Source organism: Peromyscus maniculatus, chromosome 4 (genome assembly GCF_049852395.1).
Source record: "Peromyscus maniculatus bairdii isolate BWxNUB_F1_BW_parent chromosome 4, HU_Pman_BW_mat_3.1, whole genome shotgun sequence".
NCBI lineage: Eukaryota > Metazoa > Chordata > Mammalia > Rodentia > Cricetidae > Peromyscus > Peromyscus maniculatus.
The window spans coordinates 143,880,747-143,904,176 of record NC_134855.1 but is presented as its reverse complement, the minus strand read 5'-3'; the positions used below and the strand labels follow the sequence as shown (position 1 = coordinate 143,904,176).

The following is a 23,430-nucleotide window of genomic DNA, read 5'->3' as shown; positions in this document are numbered from 1 at the left end:
CCAAATTATCTATTTTAATCAAGTACTTTTATAGTGCAAATGTAATAAACTAACATGCCTCTGACTTTTACACTCAAAACAAGATCATTACATAACACTGCAGTGTTTCCCAAGTGAATTTTCATTTTAATCAAATCTACAAAGCATTTACTGGGATGACATAAATCTGACAAAGCCACAGACTTCTATCAAGCAGCGTCAGTGTAGTATAAAAAGTAAGTAAAGGAACTCAATAGCCTTCTCTCAGCCTTATCAGCAGCCACGTTCCAGGGGAAGGACCTACATACGTAATTCCTTGCCAAAAACCAGGACTCTACACCTCTGAAGACCCTTTGCAAGAAACAGTGTGCCTGTGTCACTCAGCAAAGACCTTTACTGAGGGAATTGTGGGTTAATACATTCCTGTTTTGATTTTTAAGGAGACTGCAATAGAAATATATTAAAGATAGCCTCAAATATCCAACAATTTTCTAACTTACATTTTAAACCAAAATTGTAGGAATCTACAGGTCTTTATAAAGAACTCTCTTCACAGCACAGCTGTAGTTCACGCTAAAACACAAAAATGTTCCCTTTGTGCTATAGCCTTACAAATAAACATAATATATGTATATATATGAAAGCTCAGATTCTGCATCAAGCATTATTCAGTCTTGCCTTTTGATATAAACATGAATACAGGCAAATTTGCAAAGCGTTCACTTAATAGTTTTAGTTGATGAAACGTAGAGGGGATATGCGTTCAGCAAAGGAGACTCTGCAGCTTTAGCAGTGTTCCTGGCACTCTGAAGCTCAGCTGAAGTCCCGACCTGTGAGGACGAGTGGAGCCACGAGAGTCCAGAGGTAGAGGAGGAGGCACACCCAGCTCGAGCCCATTTTGACCCACACAGCTAGCCACTTGCTGGATACTTTCTGGAACTTGGCATCAGGACTAAAAAAAAAAAAAAAAAAGTAAGGGGGGAAAAAAGCTTAATATTGCAAAGCTGAATCCCTCCCATTCCACTCACCCTGGCTAATGCCAAGAAACCCCTCAGTGAGACTTAGCTGCTACTATTACCTTAGCATGGTTCTAGTAGGGACTTGAGAAGCTATTTTCAGTTATGGCCAATGGACTCTGCCTCTCAAACATCATTTTTTCCTTCTTGCTAACATGAAAGACCTACCTATTCTCTCAGCAAGGTTCTTCTGTACCATCTGAATTACTATAATTACTGACAAAATGAAAATGGCCTCCCTGAAATGGTCCCTGCTTAGGACAGTTATTACTTTGACCAGAATACTTTAATATGGCCTCTCTAAAAGCACAGAAAAAAAAATTACCAATGTCAGGCCAAATGGCTTTATGTCATGATTTTTCTTCTTGAATAACTCATCTAGAAAAGCTACCAATAATTTGAACTGCAAAGAATTCCTACTAGGTAGGTTCTATTTCAAGCAGGGCATATTGACACATGCTCTTACTCCCCGCAGTTAGGTGGCTGTGGCAGAACCAGAACAATGGCAAGTTTGAAGCTAGACCATCTGAAGCAAACAAAAAGGACTCCAGAAAAGGACACTGAATACAGACAGCTTCATTCTCTGAGACAGAGAAGGGTTCTGCAATAAGGACAATTCACATAGATTTTATAGGCATTCCCAAGAGCTGAGTGTTCTGTCTTTGTCTATGCCTCCTACCTGTACCAGCTGGTTATGGTCATCATGATGTACAAGGAAGCACAGCAGAGCATCAAGTGGAATAAGGAGTAGTTATACTGCACCCCCTCCTTCTCGTTGTCCACAGCCCGACGAGGCTGTCCATCTTCTTCATCACTGGCTCCATTGGTGGTATCACCAAGGATAACACTGTCACTCCCAGAGAGAGTCAGCTTGTTAACTTGGCTATTGCTCGAAGTACGGATGCTGGAAAGTAATCCCAAGAAAATCACATCAAGAGGGAGTCATTTGAGATGAAATGATGCCTTTGGCTCATATATGTACAGGTTACTTCTGGGCTGTTCCCACTTTGGACTAGAAAGCCTGATGCTGAAAGCCCTGTCCAAAGTTACTACCTGTTGCCTATTAATTACAGAATGGTACTCTTAGTAGTTGCTATTCCATGACTCAATTCCAGAAACACACTGCCCAGTGTCTCTTCTACTACTATGTAAGTGCCTCTGCTATGCTGGTAATATACCACCTACCTCTTCCTAGCTAACTCACTCATCCTTCCCTTCTCTGTCTCAGTGCCATGGCCTCTTGAAATTCTTCCCTAACATCATGCCTCCCCCAGGCTGGGTGAGAAGCTTCCTCCCACTTCCCACAGCTCTCTAGGTGTCCTGACCCAGCACTTGTCAATCCTGCCTTGCTTACTATTCAAAGAACTCCTCCTTAACATCAGCTATAGTCATCTGGATTTCCAGCAGTGCAGATGAATGAGTTCATGATTAAAGAAAAAAAAAAAAAAAAAAAAAAGGACAAAAACTACATGGTCATTTCAACACAGAAAAAGCACATGACAAAATTTAGTATTTTTTAAGTATTTTATGAAAATACTAAAAGTGCTGGTGGTGGTGGCCCACGCCTTTAACCCCAGCACTCTGGAGGCAGTGGCAGGCAGATCTCCATTAATTCCAGGCCAGCAAGGTCTACACAGAAAGACCTTGTCTCTGTGTAGAAACCAAAAAAGGGTAGTTCAGCAGGTAAACCCTGACAACCTAAATTCAATGACTGGAATGCAGAGTGAGGAGGCGAGAACCAGCTCCTTAAAGTTGTCCTATGACCTCTGAGCCATGCCGTGGACACACAGCTACTCACTCAGGAGGTGAAGGCTGGAGGACCAGTTCTAGCTCATCCTCAGCTATACAGCAGATGTGAAGCTGGCACAGACATGAGCTCCTGTCTCAACAACAAAAAGCCTAAAAGTAGCCAACCAGCCTAACTGAGGTATGGTTTGCTGATCCCTACTCTAGGCAATCTTTTAAAATATTAGGGCCAGGGGCTGGAGAGGTGGCTCAGAGGTTAAAAGAGCACTCCAGAGGTCCTGAGTTCAATTCCTAGCAACCACATGGTGGCTCACAACCATCTGTAATGAGATCTGGTGCCCTCTTCTGGCCTGCAGGCATATGTACAGGCAGAATACTATACATAATAAATAACATCTTAAAAACAAACAAACAAGCAAAAATAACCTTCATATGTGCACCATGGTGCAACTGTTGCTCCTTCAATAAACATACACACAAAATGTTTTAAAAAATTAAGTTAAGGGGGCAGTGGGAGGAGGGATGAGAGGGGGCTCTGTGGTTGCTATGTAAAGTGAATAAAATTTTTTTTAAATAAAAAAACAAAAAAAAATAAGTTAAATCTATACATAAAGTGGAAGGCTACTACAATGACAAATGACTGAAATACCATGTACCAAAATGTTATCCATGGTAACAGTAGATTCAAAAGAAGATATTCTCATTTCCAATTTTATTATTTAGTCTCTCTTATTTTTCAAACCTATAAAAATAAAATTTTATCGCCGGGTGATAGTGGCACATGCATTTAATCCCAGCACTTGGGAGATAGAGACAGGCGGGATCTCTGAGTTCAAGGCCAACCTGGTCTACAGAGAGTTCCAGGACAGGCTCCAAAGCTACAGAGAGATCCTGTCTCGAAAACCCCAAAACAAAACAAAACAAAACAAAACAAAACAAAACAAAACAAAACAAAAAAAAAACACTTAAATTATTAATCTAATACATGCTATTGTATGAAAAAATAAAATGAGTGGGAGGATGGGTACAAATAAAGTTATATCTGTGGTTTTGTACTAGGGACTATTAAACTTACAATTTTTTAACTTAATATAAATGAGAAAAAAACACATAAAAAATTTTGGCACAGTTATGGATATTACACCCAGGGCTTCACATATACCAGACAAGTGCCATATACTCTGACCAATACTTTCTGCCCAAATCACTGTATTATTTTCTAAAAGAGAATTCTGAAGATCCCTATTTCCAGCCCATCTAAAGTCAAGTGAAGATTTTTATCCTTCTATACAAAGGAGGAACCTCCTTAAGAGCAGGGGTAATTAAGAGAGGATTTTCTGAACTCTTTTAATTTCGTACTTTTTTTGTTTTTCAAGACAGGGTTTCTCTGTGTAGCCCTGGCTGTCCTGGAACTTTCTCGGTAGACCAGGCTGGTCTCAAACTCACAGAGGTCTGCTGCCTCTGCCTCCCGAGTGCTGGGATTAAAGGCAAGTGCCACTACTGCCTGGCTGAATTTTCTGAACTTTAATAAATACACACAGCTGTGTAAGCAAATACATGCAAAGGACTTTTCACTGCACTATTTTAATTCTTTTTTTTTTTTTTTTTGTTTTTTGAGACAGGGTTTCTCTGTGTAGCTTTGTGCCTTTCCTGGAACTCACCTGGTAGCCCAGGCTGGCCTCAAACTCGCAGAGATCCGCCTGGCTCTGCCTCCCGAGTGCTGGGATTAAAGGCGTGCGCCACCACTACCCAGCTGTTTTAATTCTTTACAATGGTTTAAAAACAAAATGTTACTCACTTTCATGAGAATTTAAAGCTCCTCCTACCCAGAACTTACCTAGAATATATAAGGCAGACAACAAAGATAAACAGCCCCCCAATATCATCCAAATTCATAAAGTGTCCGTTCTGTGATGGTGGGGCATAAGCAGGAGCAAGAGTGGTTGAATTTGCTGGAGACACAGTTGGTGAAGTCAAGTGTGTGATGATGCTCATAAGAGAGGGGTTACAGGACCGGTCTGAAAATGGAAATGTTTGGTTATCATTAGTTTCAGCTCACTCTTGTTCCAAGGAAGAATCAGAGGGCTTGCCTACACACCATTTAGCTGTGTTGTGAAACACAGGAAAGCTATGCTTAGAAGAACCCGAAACTCAGTAGTCAGTACTGTATTTACATCTCAACCAATGACCTAGCTCTAGAAAAAAACAGTATCTCAAGCTTTATAAATGCCTCTTGTAACTTCACTGGTTTTGTGAATTTAACAGGTAGTGTTTTAGCTTGGTGCTCAGGCTTTTCAAACAGGAGCGTATCCCTAGTTTTATCTCAGTTACTTAAAAAAGGCAAATATCTGAAACCAACTGTGAACCTTGGACATTTATAAGTAGTCTATTTCCCATCAACTTCAGTCTGAATGCCCACCAAAGGAGCACGTCTATCAGGGAGTTATGACATTCCCTTACCAGGTTCATTGGTCATGGCTGACCACGTGAGGTAAAGAGTGTACAGAGTGATGATGGAGGACTGCAGGAGGCCAGAACGAGTCTGATGTTCCTATGGAATCAAAAAAAAAACAATGCCATATGAACTGTAAGGGATGACTTTCTGCAAGTCTGCATGCCTCCCTGGGATGCACTGAATTGTTAGAAATTGAAAACCTTATTCTTTCTGACAGTTAAAAGATGTCAGTTTCAGTTAGTCTACAAAACAGTTTCAGTTTCAGTTAATCTGCAAAACAGTAAGGAAGACGATGCATTTACTGCTGGTTTGCAAAGCATTTCACAATCCTGAAAACTCCTGTAAATCACACAAAGGCTTTCAGTTTCTAGACTCTTTATATGAAGAAAAATCCACTCAGCTCTACCACAAAATAGCTAGATGACCCACCACTTCTTGGAAACAAACTTCCATTTTGTTTTTCCTAATTCTTTTTTTCTGAATACTGTTGCCTAAATTCAATCCTGCTTCAGCTTCCAGCATTGCTGAGACTGGAGATGGACCATGTCCAGTGAGTAATTAAAAATGAGCTAACAAAATAAAAGTTTTTTTTTTGAGAAAGGATCCTAGGTAAGTTTAAGGCTGGCCTTCAACTCATTGGGTAGCCAAAGATGATGACTTGAACAACAGGTCCTTATGCCTCCCCTTCTTGAAAGCTGGAATTACAGCTGTGCAGCCCCTTGCCTGGCGCTGAGATCAAATTCAGGCTTTTGTGCAGATTGGGTAAACCTCACCAACCAACCAAGCTACACCCCAGCCCCTCATGCTCTTTTAAAAAAGTATTATTTATTTATTCTGTGTGTGTGGTGAGGGGACTTCAGGTGTGGTCAGAAATTGGTTCTCCTACACTGTGGGTTCCAAGGATGGCACTGGTCATCTGGCAAGCACCCTTATCAGCTGAGCCACCTCAGACACTTCCTCATGTTTTCTTGAGAAAGGGTCACACTATGGTTTTCTAGACTAGCCTCTAATTCCTTAAGGGATTATCACACTTCAGCCTTCTAAGCACCTGGGGCTGCAGGGATGTACCACAAACCCAGCCATTTACTCACTTTAAGAAAAAAACAAGGCTATTTGGGATTACAGGTGTATCCAACCACATTCACTTTAGTTTCTCACATTTAAGATAATTCTCTTTTTTCTCCTTCCTTTGGTTTAGAACTCCAGTAGCCCAGACTGGCCTTCACTTCCTACCCCAACCTTCTAGGTTTAGATTAGTTCTCTCACCTTTTCTCCCCCCAGATTTATTTTCAATCATATGTGTTTATGTGTCTGAGTGAGTGCACCCCACTAGTGTGTGGGTACCCTATGGAGGTGATGAGTCACCTGATGTAGCGGCTGGGGACTGAACTGAGTCCTCTGGAAGAGCAATACTTACTGTCAGCTGCTGCCATCTCTCTAGCCTCCTTAATTTTATAAAAGTGTATGTTGTGTACACGTATGATGTGTGCATGTGTGTGAATAAGGACAAGTGCATGCCTTGGTAAGGGTACTGAGGTCAGAGGACAACACAATGTATCTCCCAGGCTAGCTGCCCATGAGCTGCCGTGGACTCTCAGGTCCTCACCTCACAGCAGGAACAATGAGATTACAGACGTGCACTATCATGCCCAGCTCCTCACACGAGCTTTGGGGAGCGGAACTCAGGCCCCTGTGCTTGGTACTCTATCCACTAAGTCACCTCCCCGTTTACTCTTAAAATGAAAGCTGAGCTTGGTGGTTCACGTGATTCCAGCACTAGCAAGGGGAAGGCAGAAGAATCAGGAGTCCAAGGCCAGCCTGGGCTACAGGAGACCCTGTCTTAAAAAGCCAAACAGTGAAAAACAAATGTTCTTTTCACATTTAAGACTCCGTAAGATTTTATTTCTTTGGTTTCAGTTCTTTGAGACATACCCTTGAGCTTGCCTGGAACTATGTAGACCAGGCTGACCTCAAACTTGCTGGAATTGTTGATATACATCACTATACTACACCAAGCTTCAAGTCACCTAGTTTTGGGAGAGGAATTATTTTCTTCTATTTATGTTTTGTTTAAATTTACCTATTAAGTATGTGTAGGGGTGTGTGCGCCATAGTGTATGTGTGAAGGTCAGAGGACAACATGCAGGAAGGAGGTAGTTCTCCCCATCTACCCAGGGTCCTGGGGATGGAACTCTGGGTATCAAGCCCAGTATCAAGCACCTTCACCCACTGAGGCATCTCACCACCTCCAAGTTACCTAGTTTTATTTTTTTTTTTTTGGGTTTTTTCGAGACAGGGTTTCTCTGTGTAGCTTTGCGCCTTTCCTGGGACTCACTTGGTAGTCCAGGCTGGCCTCGAACTCACAGAGATCCGCCTGGCTCTGCCTCCCGAGTGCTGGGATTAAAGGCATGCGCCACCACCGCCCGGCTAAAGTTACCTAGTTTTTAATGATCAGGAAATGAATGACATCATGATATAGGAATTCAACCAGGCACATGCCATCAAAGAGGTCCCAAAGTTCAAAGTATGGACTATCTGGTGAGTACTAGGCCAGCAAGGCTATTATGTGAGAGCATCTCAAAACATAAAACTAAAAAAAAAAGAAAAGAAAGAAGAAAATTTGGGCACTCAATAACACATACCTGATTACTAAGTTATAATTACATATAATTAACCATAATATGGAGAAATATTTAAGTATCTAAACACAGATATAAATTCACTAAAATGTTGCCTGAAACTTAAACTTAGCTAGCATTAATTCTAAGTCTTCACAAGAGAAAACAGAAAACCATCATACCTGAATTTTGGGGAGAATGGATACAATAGAAACTGCAACACAAAAAATCAGGTTAAGGCTGATGAAGACCTTGTTTTCTGTGCAGCCATCTGGTTTGGTGTAGAAGATGTAGAGCAACACAGCAAAGATGATCGAAAGGATATAAAACAAGCTTGTAAAAGACAGCAGAGCTGGAGGAAGGGAAAACTGTATCAATTTCCACCATCCGAATAAATGACTAAAATTAAGATCAATTTTCTTCTATGCTATGTAAGTAAAGAGACTCAATCCATTCCTATGGTGAGCAATAAGCTGCAGGAAAATTTGAGATGCCAAGGCTAAAGTTTTATTTTGTTTTTATTTATTTATTATTTTTTGAATCAGAGGTTCTCTGTGTAGTTTTGGTGCCTGTCCTGGATCTCTGTAGATCAGGCTGACCTTGAACTCACAGAGATCCACCTGGTTCTGCCTCCAGAGTGCTGGGATTAAAAGCATGCCACTGCCACCTGACTCATATTGTTTTTAAATGATTCTCCATTAAGCTCCAAAATCTACTAAGCAAATAAACTTGCAACCTGGATTACCTAACCTGGGTTTCATGGGTTCAATGAAAAGTATTTGGTGACTCCAGTTTTAGTCATCTCTGAATTACGTATTAAATATGTACATAAGCTTTTCTAGATGATTCCTGGTCTTTCAACAGTACAGTTCATGGTCAGGTGTGGTGGGTGGACACCTGTAATACTACCATTTGAGAAGCTAAAGCAGGAGCATCACAAGTTCAAGGCTAGCCTGAGCTACACAGAGCTCCTCTCCATTCACAAGTTCAAGGCTAGCCTGAGCTACACAGAGCTCCTCTCCATAAACAAGGTCACAGCTGACAGTAACTACATACCAGGGATGATGTCTGGGGTTAACAAAACAGACCCTCTCTGAGACAATTTCATTCTGCAGCCCCTGGATACTTAAACCTGGCTCCCATCACAAATTATAAGATAACCTTCCTAGTCTGGGAAAACAGTTCGTTTGCTACTTTTGCATAATCTACAGAAATATTCCTTTCCATTCACATAATCAATTAGCTGTACAATTGAATCTGAAAATGCCTGCTTAACATCTCTGCAGAGGTAGTTACATTATAAACTGAGAGTCCAACGACTAAATGTACTATGTTCACCTTCCAGCAATGCACACAATTCACAATAGGCTTAACTGACAAACTAGCTTTTTAAAAGGCAGCAACTATAGGAGTTGGAGAAGGCTCAGTGGTTAAGAGAATTTCTGGCTGCTCTTCCAGCAGACATGGGTTTCAGTCCCAAGGGAATATGGTGCCCCTTTTTGGCCTCCATAGGCACTGCACAAATGTGGTGCACAGACATAAATGCAGGTGAAACACCCACACACACAATTTAAGAAAAGAAGCTCTACATTGAGTTTATATATTTAAAACTGGAGATTTTATTATACTCCCTACTTAAGGTAACAGTATGACTCTCTGAAGTGAATTTAGATACTCACCAGCATACCAGAACCTTGGGTTTCCTTCTTCCATTCGATTTACCCACAATTCATTCCAAGAGTGAGCCATGTCTACCAAGAGCACCAGTTGGATGAAGATGAAGAAAGTGGCCCCAAGCATGCCAGCAAAAAACCAAACTGTAAACAAAGAGAACAGTTATTCTCCACCATAAGAGTAACGTTTCAGAATATGACTGCTAAACTTTACGAGCAGGAAAGAGAGAGGCAGTCTACAGCAGTACAGTATGATTATCTTATCATTTCAAACATACAGGTATTCTTTGAGGAATGTCAGCTGGATTTCATGCCTTTAAGAAGCATTGTGTGTGCGTGTGCGTGTGCGTGTGCGTGTGTGTGTGTGTGTGTGTGTGTGTGTGTGTGTGCATCAGAGAGACATCAGAGAATAATTTCTGTGAGTCTATCTCCTCCTTCCATCATGTAAGATCCAGAGGTCAAACTCAGGCTGGTCATCAGGCTTTGTGACAAATGCCTTTTAACCTCTGAGACCTTTTAAAACTTGTTTTAGTTTATGCCAAAGGGAGCCTAGTAAAATGATCTGTAAGAGATAGTTACCAACAACCAGTTAACAGTCCTTTAAAAAGGGCCAGACCAAGAGTAGGCTAATACCTCCAAAATGTCTCTTGGTGCTCAAACTCAAGGGGACATTGTTTTTTAAAGACAAAAACCACAATTACATCAGTGTTTGAGTGGGGTCGGAGTAACATCTGTCTCCCTGCAGCAATATTTTCCAGATACCATGTGACAATTATCGTTTATTTATACTTCCCCTAATTATTTAGCTTTGTTTTAGCTTGCATAAACAAAATTATCTTGGTTAATAAATCTAGACCATGGTCAGGGTCACAGATAGGCCAAATGCATTGCCAAGGTAGATGTGGCTATTGGGGAGTGGAAGGCTGAGAGTGTCTAGGCACACACACAGAGTTAGGACAAAATGGTGTTATTTAATCACTCCACTAGCACCTCACAGTCTAAGTAACTCCATAAGACTTTTTCTAAGCTGGGTGGTGGCACACACCTTTAATCCCAACCCTCAGTAGGCAGAGGCAGATGGATCTCTGAGTTCCAGGCAAGTCTGGTCTACAGAGCGAGATCCAGGAAAGTCAGGGCTACACAGAGAAACCAAAAAGAAAAAAGAAAAAAAAAAAAAAAGACATTCCCTTTACTGTTGGGAGTCCTGCACCCTAGCCTCAGATCAGTCTCAGGGCAAGGCACCTGTGGAAACAGACTCTCACTTGGCAAGGACCAGTAGTCCACTTGACAGTGCAGAATTTGCAAAATTCATGAACCTTACAGGGTCTTTTCTCTCTCATTTCATTGGTTGAGTCTTTGGGTGGTTCTGTTTTGTCAGTCACACATGCAATAGCTACAATTTTCCCTGGAAATTCTGCTCTTTCTTGAATATTTTCTCCTAACATTCAACAGGGACTAATGCTTCTCAAATCTTTTGTCTGGAGTTACTAACTATAACTGCCAATTCTGGGAACTTTTCTGACTCAATAGAGACAGGTACATAAGGGAAAACAACACTTAGAACATTAACCATGTCTCAGTTCTGGAAAGGAGAGCAGGGCATGCATACACAGACTAAGAAGAAAGCCTCAGGAATACACATAGTGCCAACTGTTGAGAGTAAGTTCCTTGGACACCAAGCATAGAATCATTGGTAGTGTTGCACCCACATCGTAAGACCCCCAAGCAAGACCACCACAGGGCTGATATCCGATGCAAACACACAGGGGTTTTATTGACTACAGGCAAACCTGGGGTTGGTCTGTGTCCAACACTCCAACACAGCGGGTGGAGGAGGTGCTGAGCTCTCAGAGTGAGGAGCTTTTAAAGAAAAAAACCTGCAAGCAGGGTGGTACAAGCCTTTGCGTCAAAGGATTGGGTAAGAATATGTAACCTTTGAATTTACTAGTGGGGGTCCAGAGGAATTTTCAACAACAGTTATCAGGACATTTAGAGCCCGCAGATGCTGTCCAAGGACATTTAGGACCAGCAGATGTTGTTTATCAAAATTACTCATTGGCCAGCCCACCCTGGTAGGGTCACCTCGACCAGGGCCCTGGCTGTTCATGATTTCTCTTAGAGCTGTTCCAAGGTTTTTACTGGAACTAAGTTCAGCTTTTGATCATGTGCTGTTTGAAATGGAGATTTTCTGTAATATGGAGTTTGTCTTGATCTCTCAGTAGGCTCTGGTATACTCCAAGAGGAAAAAATACAATGCAAAATATGGGATGGATAGATCCATCTTTACCATACATAAGAGCTTATATTGGTGGAAGAAGTATGGTATAGTGAGATGGGAAAAGAGCGCTTTGTCAAAGTCTGCTTTTTACATAGATACTGAGGCATGGGACCCTCTCGTAGAAAAGGGAAATGTATAAAAATGTATCTTGCAGACATGAAATAATTGTCTGGGTTTGAATATTGTCCTTAAAGCATTGTGCCCATGTCTATTACTTTTTAACTTCGTAAAGGCAACATGGTAACCTTGTAACGGCAAGTAGCTGCCAGCTGACATAACGATGTGTCTGGCTCCATATTTAGTTAAATCTGCAAAAATGCTGAACTCTGTGTCTAGAATAAGGTTATGTAGGGGTGGGAAGGTGTATTTGGGGAAGCATAAAGGGGAACAATGGGGGCTTTCATAATGATCATGATGCATTCCTTAAATATAAATATAAATATATATATTTCTTTTGTTTGTTTTGTTTTTTTGAGACAGGGTTTTTCTGTGTAGCTTTGGTGCCTGTCCTAGAACTCGCTCTGAAGACCAGGCTGGCCTCGAACTCACAGAGATCCACCTGCCAATGCCTCCCAAGTGCTGGGATTAAAGGTGTGCTGCACCACCACCACCACCACCACCACCACCACCACCACCACCGCCGCCGCCGCCCGGATTTATGATGTATTTCTTAAAGTCAAAAGTAGAAGCTAATAATAAAGCTGTTCGTGTAACCCTGGTAAGAAAAACTCTATTTAAGTATAAATAAAGACGGCCTGACCTATTCAGGGTCACTTGAGTGCAATCCACTTGGAGGTCAGGACCTGGACCTGAGCCGAGGCTGGACACTGACACTTTTACTTTAGGACGATGGGGGGGTGGGGGTGGGGGTGGGGAACCACTTCAGGAAACTGTCAGATGTCACTTGTTGCCATGTCATAGAAGCAAATTAAGACAGGGAAAGGCAGCATGGGAGTGTTGGGTCCTTATGTTGATAAGCTCTCTGGTGCCTTTTTCTCACCAAATGAAAAGGTAAACTATTAAATAGTACAAAAATTAACATACAGTTCCAGACAAGCTGAGAAGTGGTCTATCTCCTGGTTTTAATCCACCATTGTCTTAGTATGTAGTCATACAACTAGACAACATGTCTTAAAGACCAGGTCTATAAAATCACTAATGGAAATGCAGCTCTTAATCACCAGAGTTATACATGTGAACCCCTCAGCAGTAAGTCATACCTGAAGTAAAATGACCCCCAGGAATGTAGAAAGATCCAACCATGATACCAATAATGGCAGCAATTTTGAAGAACCAAAACCTATTAAAATAAAATAACACTTATGAGAAATGCTAACTTTTATTCTTATACTGAGAAAAATGCATTTCTGATTACAAAAATAAAGCCTAAATAGCATTTGCAACGTAACTATCTAGGCTTGTTTTTTTATTTGACCCGAGTCTATTTCACTCAATATTTCATACAATGTATTAAACCAAGCCTTGTAACATATGCCCGTGATTTCAGTTACTCTAGATGTTGAAGCATGAAGATACCTAGTTCCAGGCCAGCATGGGCTACAGAATAAAACAAAACCCTGTTTCAGTAAACCAAATAAAAAAAAGTAAGAGGGCTGAGGCCAGGCGATGCATATCTTTAATCCCAGCACTCAGGAAGCAGAGGCAGGTGGATCTCTGTGAGTGTGGGCCAGCCTGGTCTACAGAGTGAGTTCCAGGACAACTAGAGCTACACAGAGAGATCCTGTCTAGGAAGGCCTGGGCTCAGGATATAGCTCAGTATTAGAATGGTTGCCCAGGGCATACAAGGCCTGAGGTTCAATCTCATCACCACTGCCACACACACATATTATAAGCAATGTTATACTGATCCAGTAAAAAGAAAGCTGAGACTAATAACCCTTCAGATGAGCTTTATTAGAGTTATAGCATTATAGTCATAGGCAGCCATGGATAGCAAGTTAGGGGTCCTGAAGGGAAAAGGCCTTCAATTCCCTTCAGCACACTAAGAATATGAAGTGTTAACATCATGTTAGGACGTAAGGAAAAATTCCGGAAGAGGGTGGGTTATTGAGGAATTTGAAGAGGTTGCTTTAATACACAGTCTATGTGTGACCTAGTACAGGGGCTAGTAGTCTCAAGGCAGGATTGCACTAGATAAAAAATAAACATATAGTGCTCGCTAAAATTGGAATGATACAGAGAAGATTAGCATGGCCCCTGCGCAAGGATGACACACAAATTCATGAAGCATTCCATATTTTTAACTAAAGCTTATGTGCAATAAATAGATAGATAGATAGATAAATAAATAAATAAATAGATAAATAAATAAATAAATAAATAAGCAAGCAAGCAGACATGTAGAGCCAGGTGGTGGTAGTGCACAGCTTTAATCACAGCACGTGGGAGGCAGAGGCAGGCCGATCTCTGAGTTTGTGACCCTCCCGGTCTATAGAGTAAGTTCCAGGACAACCAAGGCTATATAAACACAGAGAAACCCTGGCTCCAAAACAACAACAAAAAAAAACCAAGTAACAAAATCCATGTAATTCAAGGGTGGTGTGGCTTGCTGGTAGCTCCAACTGGGAGGAAGGAAACTGAACTCTGTAAGAGCTGCAAGAGCTGCAAGGTCACAGGATGTGTTGCTTATAGAGCGAGAGAGCTGGGGGTGGGGTGGAGTAGAATGATTTCTGTGCGAGGCAGCCAGAGGATCTGTAACCTAACAATTAGCATGCAAGATAAGTCATTTACATTCATGAGTAAATTTCAGAATTTTATTACTTTTAGCACATAAAGATAATGCTTTTTCTAGAATCATAAGTTCTAACAGTATTAGCTACATGGAGAGTCATTAATCATTACATTTATGGAAGAATTTATCTCCCAATCCTCCATTTACAACATAGGACACAAATTATCTTGTCCATAATCACAGAGCTCATTAGCAAAAAGGCCAGGACCAAATCTTACTTTCAATCTATAACTTTTACTAATGTCTTGAGCTGAGTATGGTGACACATACCAGTAATCCTATTAGGAAGGTAGAGGTATGAGAATCAGGATTTCAAGGCCAGCCTGGGCTAATGAGACCCTTTCTCAAAAAACTAGAGCAAACAACCAGCCAATGTGGCCTGCATGGCAAAACATGAAGTATCAAGCTTTGAGAACTGAACATACATAAACTTCAATTCTATCTTCAACCTTTTCCCACCTAAAAGATCCTAGGCTAAATATTTAGCTTCTCTGAAATTCACATCTATAATAAATACAACATTTACAAAGCTTCCATAAGCTTCCAACTGAGAAATTTTTGTGAAAGAGAAACTGTGGTCAGAAGGAGGAAGCAAGAGTATATATATATATATATATATATATATATATATATATATATATATATATATATTTTTCCTTTTTACTGTTTATCTTTCTTGTATACATATCTCAGGTACACGCGTATCTATAAATGAAAAAATGTGTCTAAACATCGTGTCTGATCTATTTTACAAGGTACTCTAGACATTCTAGAAAGCTATCAAAAATTACAATAACCTATCTTTCATGTACACATCTGACCACTGATTACGTATTCCATTGCTTCCATCCAAATGGCAATATTAATGGCCGAATGAGAGAAACCAAGCATACTGAAAGACAATCTTACATACCCATTGTGTATTGCTGCTCTGGGATCTTTACTTGTTTTTACTCTTAACATGAGCAAAAAGAAGGCAAAGAAAAAGATGGCCACAGCGAAGTTGATCCGATATACAGCTTTAAAACCAACCAGCACATCACAATCTTTCTCTGCATTTATATCAGGCATCTTGATTTGAAATCCTCCTTCACAGAATCCAGGAATCTGAGGAGGCAAGGAATTTCAATGCCATAACAACATCAACACTACAGAAATGCTATCTCACTCCAGAAGCAGGGATTTGTTTCAAAAAACAAAAAGGCTTGAGCGAAGGTGGGGGTCAGAGGGTGGAGGGTGGGAGAGACAGGGGAGGGTTGTTCAGCTATTTCAGGACTGAGAACTGAAATTTCTGACTTCCAATTGACAACAACCTTATTACCTAAGAATACAAACAACTCACATTTAAAAAACAAAAGCTGGACAGAGAAGTGGCTTAGCCATGACTTGTTGCTTTTGCAGAGGACCAGGATTCAGTTCCCAGAACAACCTGACTGCTCACAACTGCCCATCCATAATTCCAGTTCCAGGGGAGCCAATGCCTTCTGACTTTCAAAGGCATCAGGCACACATGGTGCACATACATACATGCAGGCAAAACACACTTGTACACATTATATATATATATATATATATATATATATATATATATATGTAGTTTGAATGTAATTGGCCCCCATAATCTTATAGAGAGTGGCACTATTAGGTGTGGCTTTGGTTGGAGTGGGTATAACACGCTTCCTCCAGAAGTGTCACTGTGGGGGATGAGCTTTGAGGTTTCCTATGCTCAGGATAACACCCAGTGTCTCAGTTAATTTTTTGTTGCCTGCAAGATGTAGGACTCTCATCTACTACTGCAGCACCACATCTGCCTACACACTGCCATGCTCCCTGCCATGATGATAATGGACTGAGCCTCTGAAACTGTGAGATACCCCAATTAAATGTTTTTCTTTATAAGAGTTGCTGTAGTCATAGTGTCTCTTCACAGCCATAAAAACCCTAAGACATACATATATATTCTCTCTCCCTCCCTCTCTCTCTCTCTCTCTCTTTAAGCTGACTGGTTATGAGTTAAGCCTGTAATCCCAAAGTCTGGGAGGCTGAAGTAATATAACCACAAGTTCCAAGTCAACCTATACTACACAGTGAGTTTAAGACTAGCCTCGGTCGCCGGGCGGTAGTGGCGTACGCCTTTAATCCCAGCACTCGGGAGGCAGAGGCAGGTGGATCTTTGTGAGTTCGAGGCCAGCCTGGTCTACAGAGCGAGATTCAGGAAAGGCGCAAGGCTACACAGAGAAACCCTGTCTCGAAAAAACCAAAAAAAAAAAAAAAAAGACTAGCCTCAGTCATTTAAAAAAGTCCTTCTCTGAAGACAGGATGTAGCTCAGTGGTAGAACACAGGATATTGCTATGGGTTTGGTCCTCAATTAACTCACCTTCCTGAGGTTATTTCAATTTTCCCACAGAATTTTTCAGCAACAACAAATTCCTTCCAAAGGGAAAGGAATATTGTAGCTTAAAGCTTATGCAAACAAGGAAAAGAGTCTTTTCTAAATTCTGTTTCCTCTGGATTGTTAGACTAGAGCCCAACAATGCTCATTATGACTTCTATGTCTGCATGAGGACTAACACCTCATATTCTGTGTCCTGATTACATCCACAGATAATTTAAACCAGGTGTGGCGGCACATACCTGGACTCTCAGTACCTGAAGTAAAGGCAGGACTATAAAAAGTTCAAGGCCAGCCTAAGCTACATAGTAAGTTTAAGGCCAGTCTAGGCTACAAGAAACCCTACCTCACAATAATAATTATAATAATAACACTATAATGTTAAAAGCCCTAAATTACTGCGGCTAGAGAGATGGTTCAATGGTTCCTCTAACAGAGGACTGGGGTTCAGATCCCAGAACTCATATAGTGACTCTCAACCATCCATAACTCCAGTTCCAAGGGACATGACACCCTCTTTGGACCTCTGCAGGTATGACACACACATTTGATGCACATATATACATATAAGCAGAACACTCATACACAGAAAATAACTCTTTAAAAAAGTATTTAAATGATCTTGATTGAATATGACAGGAGAAGTCTTGTAAAATATAGAAACAATACAAAGTAACCACATGGTAAGATGCTGTAACTTACCTTCTTCAGCTGAGTTTGTACGCCTTCTGTCATCATGATGCAAGACACAATAGTGCCGAGGAAGAGAAGAGAGGCATAGATGAGTCGAGTTACAGTGGAATTCTTACTGATGGGACAGCAGCTGCACAGCAGACATGATGCACCACTACAGAGGCATGGAACCTATAAGAACAACACCATGGGCCTTAAGAGATCCTTCGCTGCTGTTGAGGCAAACTGGGGTTTGGTAGTTTTAATAGAATCCTGTTTCATGTGGCACATGCCTAAAATCCCAGCACTTAGAAAGCAGAGGCCAAAGGATCATGAGTTCCAGGCTATGTGGGCTACAAATTAAGAAAATCAAGGCATAGAAACACACATGTGCAACCTCAGCATTAAGATGGAAGAGCATGAAAAGTTTGAAGCCAACCAGGGCTACATAGTAAGTCTGTCCCAAAACATAAAACAACGCAAGACAAAGCAAAATTGCAAAGGCTTTGGAGTCAATATAATTTCTGCCACTTTAGCAAATTATGTATCTAACTCGTTTTCTTTCTGTAAAATACTCATTAATAAAATAATCATTCTTTATTAATTACTATTAATAAATGAGCCCACCACACAGTGCCTAAAACATAGGCCAAGCTTCCAAAGTATTATATTCACAGAGAGCATATTTTGTGTGAAAACAATGTAAGAAAAACACAAACATAACTCTACTTTTTGTTTACTAAGAACCTTAGCTCCCAAACGATGATTACTACAAACAGGCATGGTGGCTCATGCCTCTAATTCCAGTACTTGTGAGGTAGAGGTAGGAAGATCTCTGTGAATCTGAGGCTAGTATGGTCTACATAGTGAGTTCCAGGCCTGCCAAGGCTACAAATTAAGACACTGTCTCAACATTGCCCCACCCCCAAAACAAGACAACATTATATACTTGTTTAAGAAACTACCTGACCTGCCTTGATACTTGAGGTTATCAAATCATAGTGCAAGAATAAGTTAATAGAGACTTATAAACAACTATAAACAATGGATGACTAGAGCTGAGAGATGGCTCAGCAATTAAGAGCACTTGTTTCTCGTGCAGGGGCTGGAGTTCACTTCCCAGTTACTCACATAGTGGCTTACAACCATCTCTAATTCCAGTTTTAAGGAATCCAAAGCCTACTTCTGATCTCTGTGGGCACCAGGCATGCAGCTGATGTACATACAGAAATGTAGGCAAAATACTCTACACATAAAATAATCTAAAACATTTAAATACAAAACTAAAAGACAATGGATGACTCTAGTCTTATGACTTGGTCTCAACAATCATCACCTTTCACAGATGTATCACGCTTTTGTATTAGAGCAAGCTGATTAACTTAGAAGTCTAGTTCTCTAAGATGTAAAGTGAGCCTAATGCCATTTATCATCTGAACAAGGTTACTGTGTGAAGAATAACACGTCTCAACTATAAAGTAACCAGCATAATTCCTGACTTAGAAAGGACTCAATATATTGCAGTAGATATGTCCAACTGGTTAGGGTCCAAGGAAACACTGAAGGAAATATCCAGCATCAAAGCAAACAAGAACAAAGAGCATTTATTATACCAGCACGCACGTGGGGTCCATCACCTGTACAAAATGGCCACAACCCCCGAGAGGGACCTGCAGGCTCCTTTTAGCACAGCTAAGGGGAGTTTCAGGGTCAGCTGCATAATTGGATAAGCAAGCAGCAGTTACATTAGTATATTTCTAATTGATTGCGTCTTATCACTTTTGAACACATCTGCACAAGCTTGGACCTGACTCAGAGGGGGCTGCTGGGTTTGTCCTTGAGATACTGTGAGGCTGACTTAGACCTTGTGTTTGTTCTCTCTCTTGACCCTGAATGTAAGGGCCTTGTAGATAAGTGGGAAAGACACCGGTTTGTCCTTTTCAGAGAACTGGAACCTAAATTCAGTTGTGAAAGGGGGAGCGGTTAACCCCTTCAGAAGAGTGAACTAGACCAGCCAGCCTCAGTCCAAAAGAGCCAAATTTTAGTGCAAATCTGGTTACTGTGATACAGTTGTTTTGAGCCAGGCATGGTGGGTGCAGGCCTACATCTCTGCAATTGAGAGGCAGAGGTAAAAGATGGCCACAAATTTGAGGCCAGCCTGGTCTACAAAAGCAAATTTCAAGGCTACATGCAACCCTATCTTAAAAATAAAACAAATCTTTAGAAGCCCCAATGAGACCAATGTCACAAGAATGAGAAATTCAGAGTCTTATCTGCAATACAGGGAAAAGCTAGATGAAGATTCGTGTGGTACTACTCTAATCTCAGAACAAGGCTACTTTTGCCTCAAAGCAGACTGAGCTCAGAGCATGGCCCCTACTGCCTCTGAGCAGAAGCAGAAAGTTATAACTTTAACAAGCTTTGGCTGCAATTTATTTTAGGGCATCCAAATTATCACTGTAAAAAAATGCCATTCCTGCTGGGAGGTGGGAGAGAATGTCTTTAATCCCAGCACCTAGGAGGCAGAGGCAGGCAGATCACTCTGAGTTCAAGGCCAGCCTGGTCTACAGAGTGAGTTCCAGGACAGCCAGAGAAACAGCCAGTTTCTACACAGAGAAACTCTGTCTTGAAAAAACAAATTCCATCCCACTTTTTCTGCCCCCCCATGCCACTTTTTTGTTTTTGTTTTTGTTTTTGTTTTTGAGACACCGGTCTCTCTATGTAGCCCTGCCTGTCCTGGAACTTGTTCTGTAAATCAGGCTGAGCTAGCCTTGATCTCATAGATCTGCCCACCTCTGCCTCCATAGTACAGGGATAAAAAGCATGTGCCACTATGCCCAGCCTATTCCACTCTTTAATGAGTAGGTTCCAACTCTGCTTGAAGCTTGACCCCCAGCCACCCCCATCTAACCTTGCACAGATAGTAAAATTTATTTCTCACGCAAATAATAAAAATTCTGCCTAACCATCAAGAAATGAACCTCATATTGCCACCCAGGGCACCAGCACTACACTGAAACTGTCTGCCAGATTTGAGCCACCATCCCAGTAGCCCCTTAGAATGAATGGCAGATAGTTTCTATTGTCTTGCCCACAGCAGCTATACTACAGTGTATCTAAATAAGCTCTCTATTGTCCTTTTTTGACTTTGGGGAATTATTCACATCCTGGGCATTATTGGCCTGTCAAGCCCAAATCTACAAGCCAAAGACAGTAAAAAGACTACCAGCAAACCAATACACCATTTACTTCTCTAGGTCATAAACACCTTGAAGGGAGGCCAACCTCTACTGTTGTACTTTACACCTTCGCATAGTAGGAAATCAGTAATTACCATGCAATCTGCCTGTCTACTCTATCCTCTGTCTTGTCCAGTTTCAAAAAAAAGACAACTCAACTCTTTCTGTTGCTCAGGCCAAAAACCTAGAGTCTCAAAGCCTCCCTCACCTGACTTAAAAGAGCAACTTCTAGAAAATGAGGTGGCCATAAATCCCCACTTACAGGGATGTTTTAAAGCGAGGCAAGAACCACTTCTCATGCTGGTGAAAAACAATCATCACATCTATCCCACTTATGTTTTCACAAGACAAAAATCTGTGTCCTCACACTAAGATACCCCTTTGCCTCTTCCTCTTTCCCTAAATCTGTTGTACAAGCGGCAAGATCTAATCACCTGCCTGAGTTACTCATCACAAAGAACTCAGGCTAACATATATGCTCTTCTCAGGAAAAAAAGAAAAGCCAGACAAGGTAGCTAGCACACATCTGCAACCCCAGTGCTGGGCTACAAAGTGAAATCCTGTCCCTCAAATAATAATAATTTGAAGCATTATTTTGTTAAAATATATAGGCCAGTTGTGGGAGCTCACACCTGTAACTCTAGCACTTGCTAGGCTAAGGTAGGAGGATTGCTGCAAGTTCAAGGCCAACCTGGGTTACAAAGTAAAAAAAAGGAAAGGCTAAAATCCTTTGCCAGGCCGGGCGGTGGTGGCACATGCCTTTAGTCCCAGCACTCTGGAAGCAGAGGCAGTTAAACTGAGTCTGGTCTACAGAGCTAGTTCTAGGACAGCTAACACTGTTACACAGAGAAACCCTGTCTCAAAAAACAAAAATAAAATAAAATAAATTTAAAAAAAAAATCCTTTGCCAGAAGTGGTAGCACACACCTGTAATACTCTGGAGGCTAAATCAGGATTGTGAGTGAGAGGCCGGCATGGAACTGGGAATATAACTTGGGGACTCTCAGAGATGTGTTTACCATAAACAAGGTCATGGGTTCAATCTTAAATATCAAAATAAAAATTAAAAAAACATTATGTAAAAAATAAAACCATACAATGAGTATCTTCATAATTTGGCTCCTTGATATCCTGGCCCCTTTTGGGGGGGGGGTAGGAAATGGAGTGGGTACTGGCAGTTGGGAGATTAAACCCACAGCCTCTGGACAGCTACCATAAACTGTATTTTCACCTTCCTGTTTTGAGACAAGACCTCCCAAGTGCTGAGGTAACAAATGATCTGCCATGCCTGGCTCTCCACAGCATTTATTTCTATTGTTCTCTTCCCTCATTATACTCTTGTTACTAACCCCATACTGGAAAAAATGAATTAATAAAATATACAAGCAGTTTCTAGATGTAAATGCCTGGATTGCATCATTTCACAGAAAACCAAAACTTGAAATGAACAAGATATCTACGACATTACCTCTGCACCAAGACATGCTACTGACATGAGACAGAGACTGAATCCTTGGTTCATTACATCAGTTCGGGAATGAGAAAACAATTAGGAACTGGTTCAAGGTATCATGCTCCTCTGAGGCAGATTTGTTACATTATTCGCTATATTCTCTTTCCCAGACCCTAAAATTAACTTTTTTAAATGTTTTAAGAGCCGGGCGGTGGTGGCGCAAGCCTTTAACCCCAGCACTAGGAAGGTAGAGGCAAGCGGATCTCTGTGAGTTCGAGACCAGCCTGGTCTACAGAACGAATTCCAGGACAGCCTCCAAAACTGCATAGAGAAACCCTGTCTCGGAGAAAAGGAAAAAAAAAAATGTTTTAACATTGACAAAGTGATTTGACTAATTTCTCCTCCCAACAGCTCTGGAGGAGAGAAATGCGAGGTTGTTTAATCCCAAAATGTTTAGGCCGCGGCGCTAGTAATTAAATAAATGGCTACAGCGAGCTGCAGCGGGGCTGACTTAAAATCCGCGTTCCCCAACCAACTCTGCAGAGCGCTGGCATATGCCGAGCTATGAAGAAAAAAAAAAATTACTCCAGCGACCCTAAATTTCACGACGCCACCTTCCACCCACTCCTGAACCCCCGCCTAGGAACCTGGGCATCGCCCGCCCTCCTCCCATTCCCCCGGAACCCAGGGTCCGGAAGGCTGGCGGGGGCGGGGCGTCGACATTGTAAACAATGGCGGCCCGGCCTCCCGCGACCCTCCGCCCACACCGAGAGCCAGCCGGGCCGCCGCACCCCGACCTCGGGACGTCGCCTACCGGGACCTGGATCAAGCGAGCCACCCGAGCCTGCCCGCTCCTCTCTGCCGGCCTCGGACAGGATCGGGCCCGCCCTGGGGGTCCTGACAGCCATTCCCCGCGCGCCTGTGGCCCCGGAGGACCGAGGCCTCGGGACTCACCCAGCTGGCCAAGGAGAAGACGCCCAGCACGGCCCCCATGGTGACGCCGGGGCCGAGACCCACGGCTCCGAGCAGCTGCCTGCGCGGTGGCTAACTGCCGGCTGAGGCGTCGCCTCAGAGACGCGGCGACGATTTCTCAAGCCGGAAACAGGGCCCGCCCTTCGCAGGACGCCCAGCACGTCATCGGGCGGCCCCGCCCACG

The 23,430-nt window shown here is 41.9% G+C and overlaps 1 protein-coding gene and 1 non-coding gene across 2 annotated transcripts; one reads left to right on the top strand and one right to left on the bottom strand.

Moving 5' to 3' along the window:
- Serinc3 (serine incorporator 3) lies at positions 1-23,430 on the bottom strand. Its single transcript, XM_006971022.4, has 10 exons — positions 23,229-23,430; positions 17,613-17,774; positions 15,431-15,624; positions 12,986-13,065; positions 9,494-9,631; positions 7,997-8,166; positions 5,202-5,292; positions 4,579-4,759; positions 1,675-1,899; positions 1-931 (listed from the first exon to the last, which is right to left on the bottom strand). The coding sequence occupies exons 1-10, from the start codon at positions 23,265-23,267 to the stop codon at positions 793-795; spliced, it is 1,419 nt and encodes a 472-aa protein (XP_006971084.1). The 5' UTR covers positions 23,268-23,430; the 3' UTR covers positions 1-792.
- On the top strand, positions 13,924-14,027 carry LOC121829278 (U6 spliceosomal RNA). The gene has a single exon (XR_006072045.1). It is a non-coding gene; the product is annotated as a U6 spliceosomal RNA (small nuclear RNA).

What these genes read in the sequence shown, in the direction of transcription:
- Serinc3 (XM_006971022.4), bottom strand. Translation starts at nt 23,267, where the DNA reads ATGGGGGCCGTGCTGGGCGTCTTCTCCTTGGCCAGCTGG. An exon ending in AGAGCAGCAATACACAATGG is followed by an intron (nt 13,066 to 15,430) that starts GTATGTAAGATT and finishes TTATTTTAATAG; the next exon opens with GTTTTGGTTCTTCAAAATTG. An exon ending in TGGGGGTCATTTTACTTCAG is followed by an intron (nt 9,632 to 12,985) that starts GTATGACTTACT and finishes CTTTGTTTACAG; the next exon opens with TTTGGTTTTTTGCTGGCATG.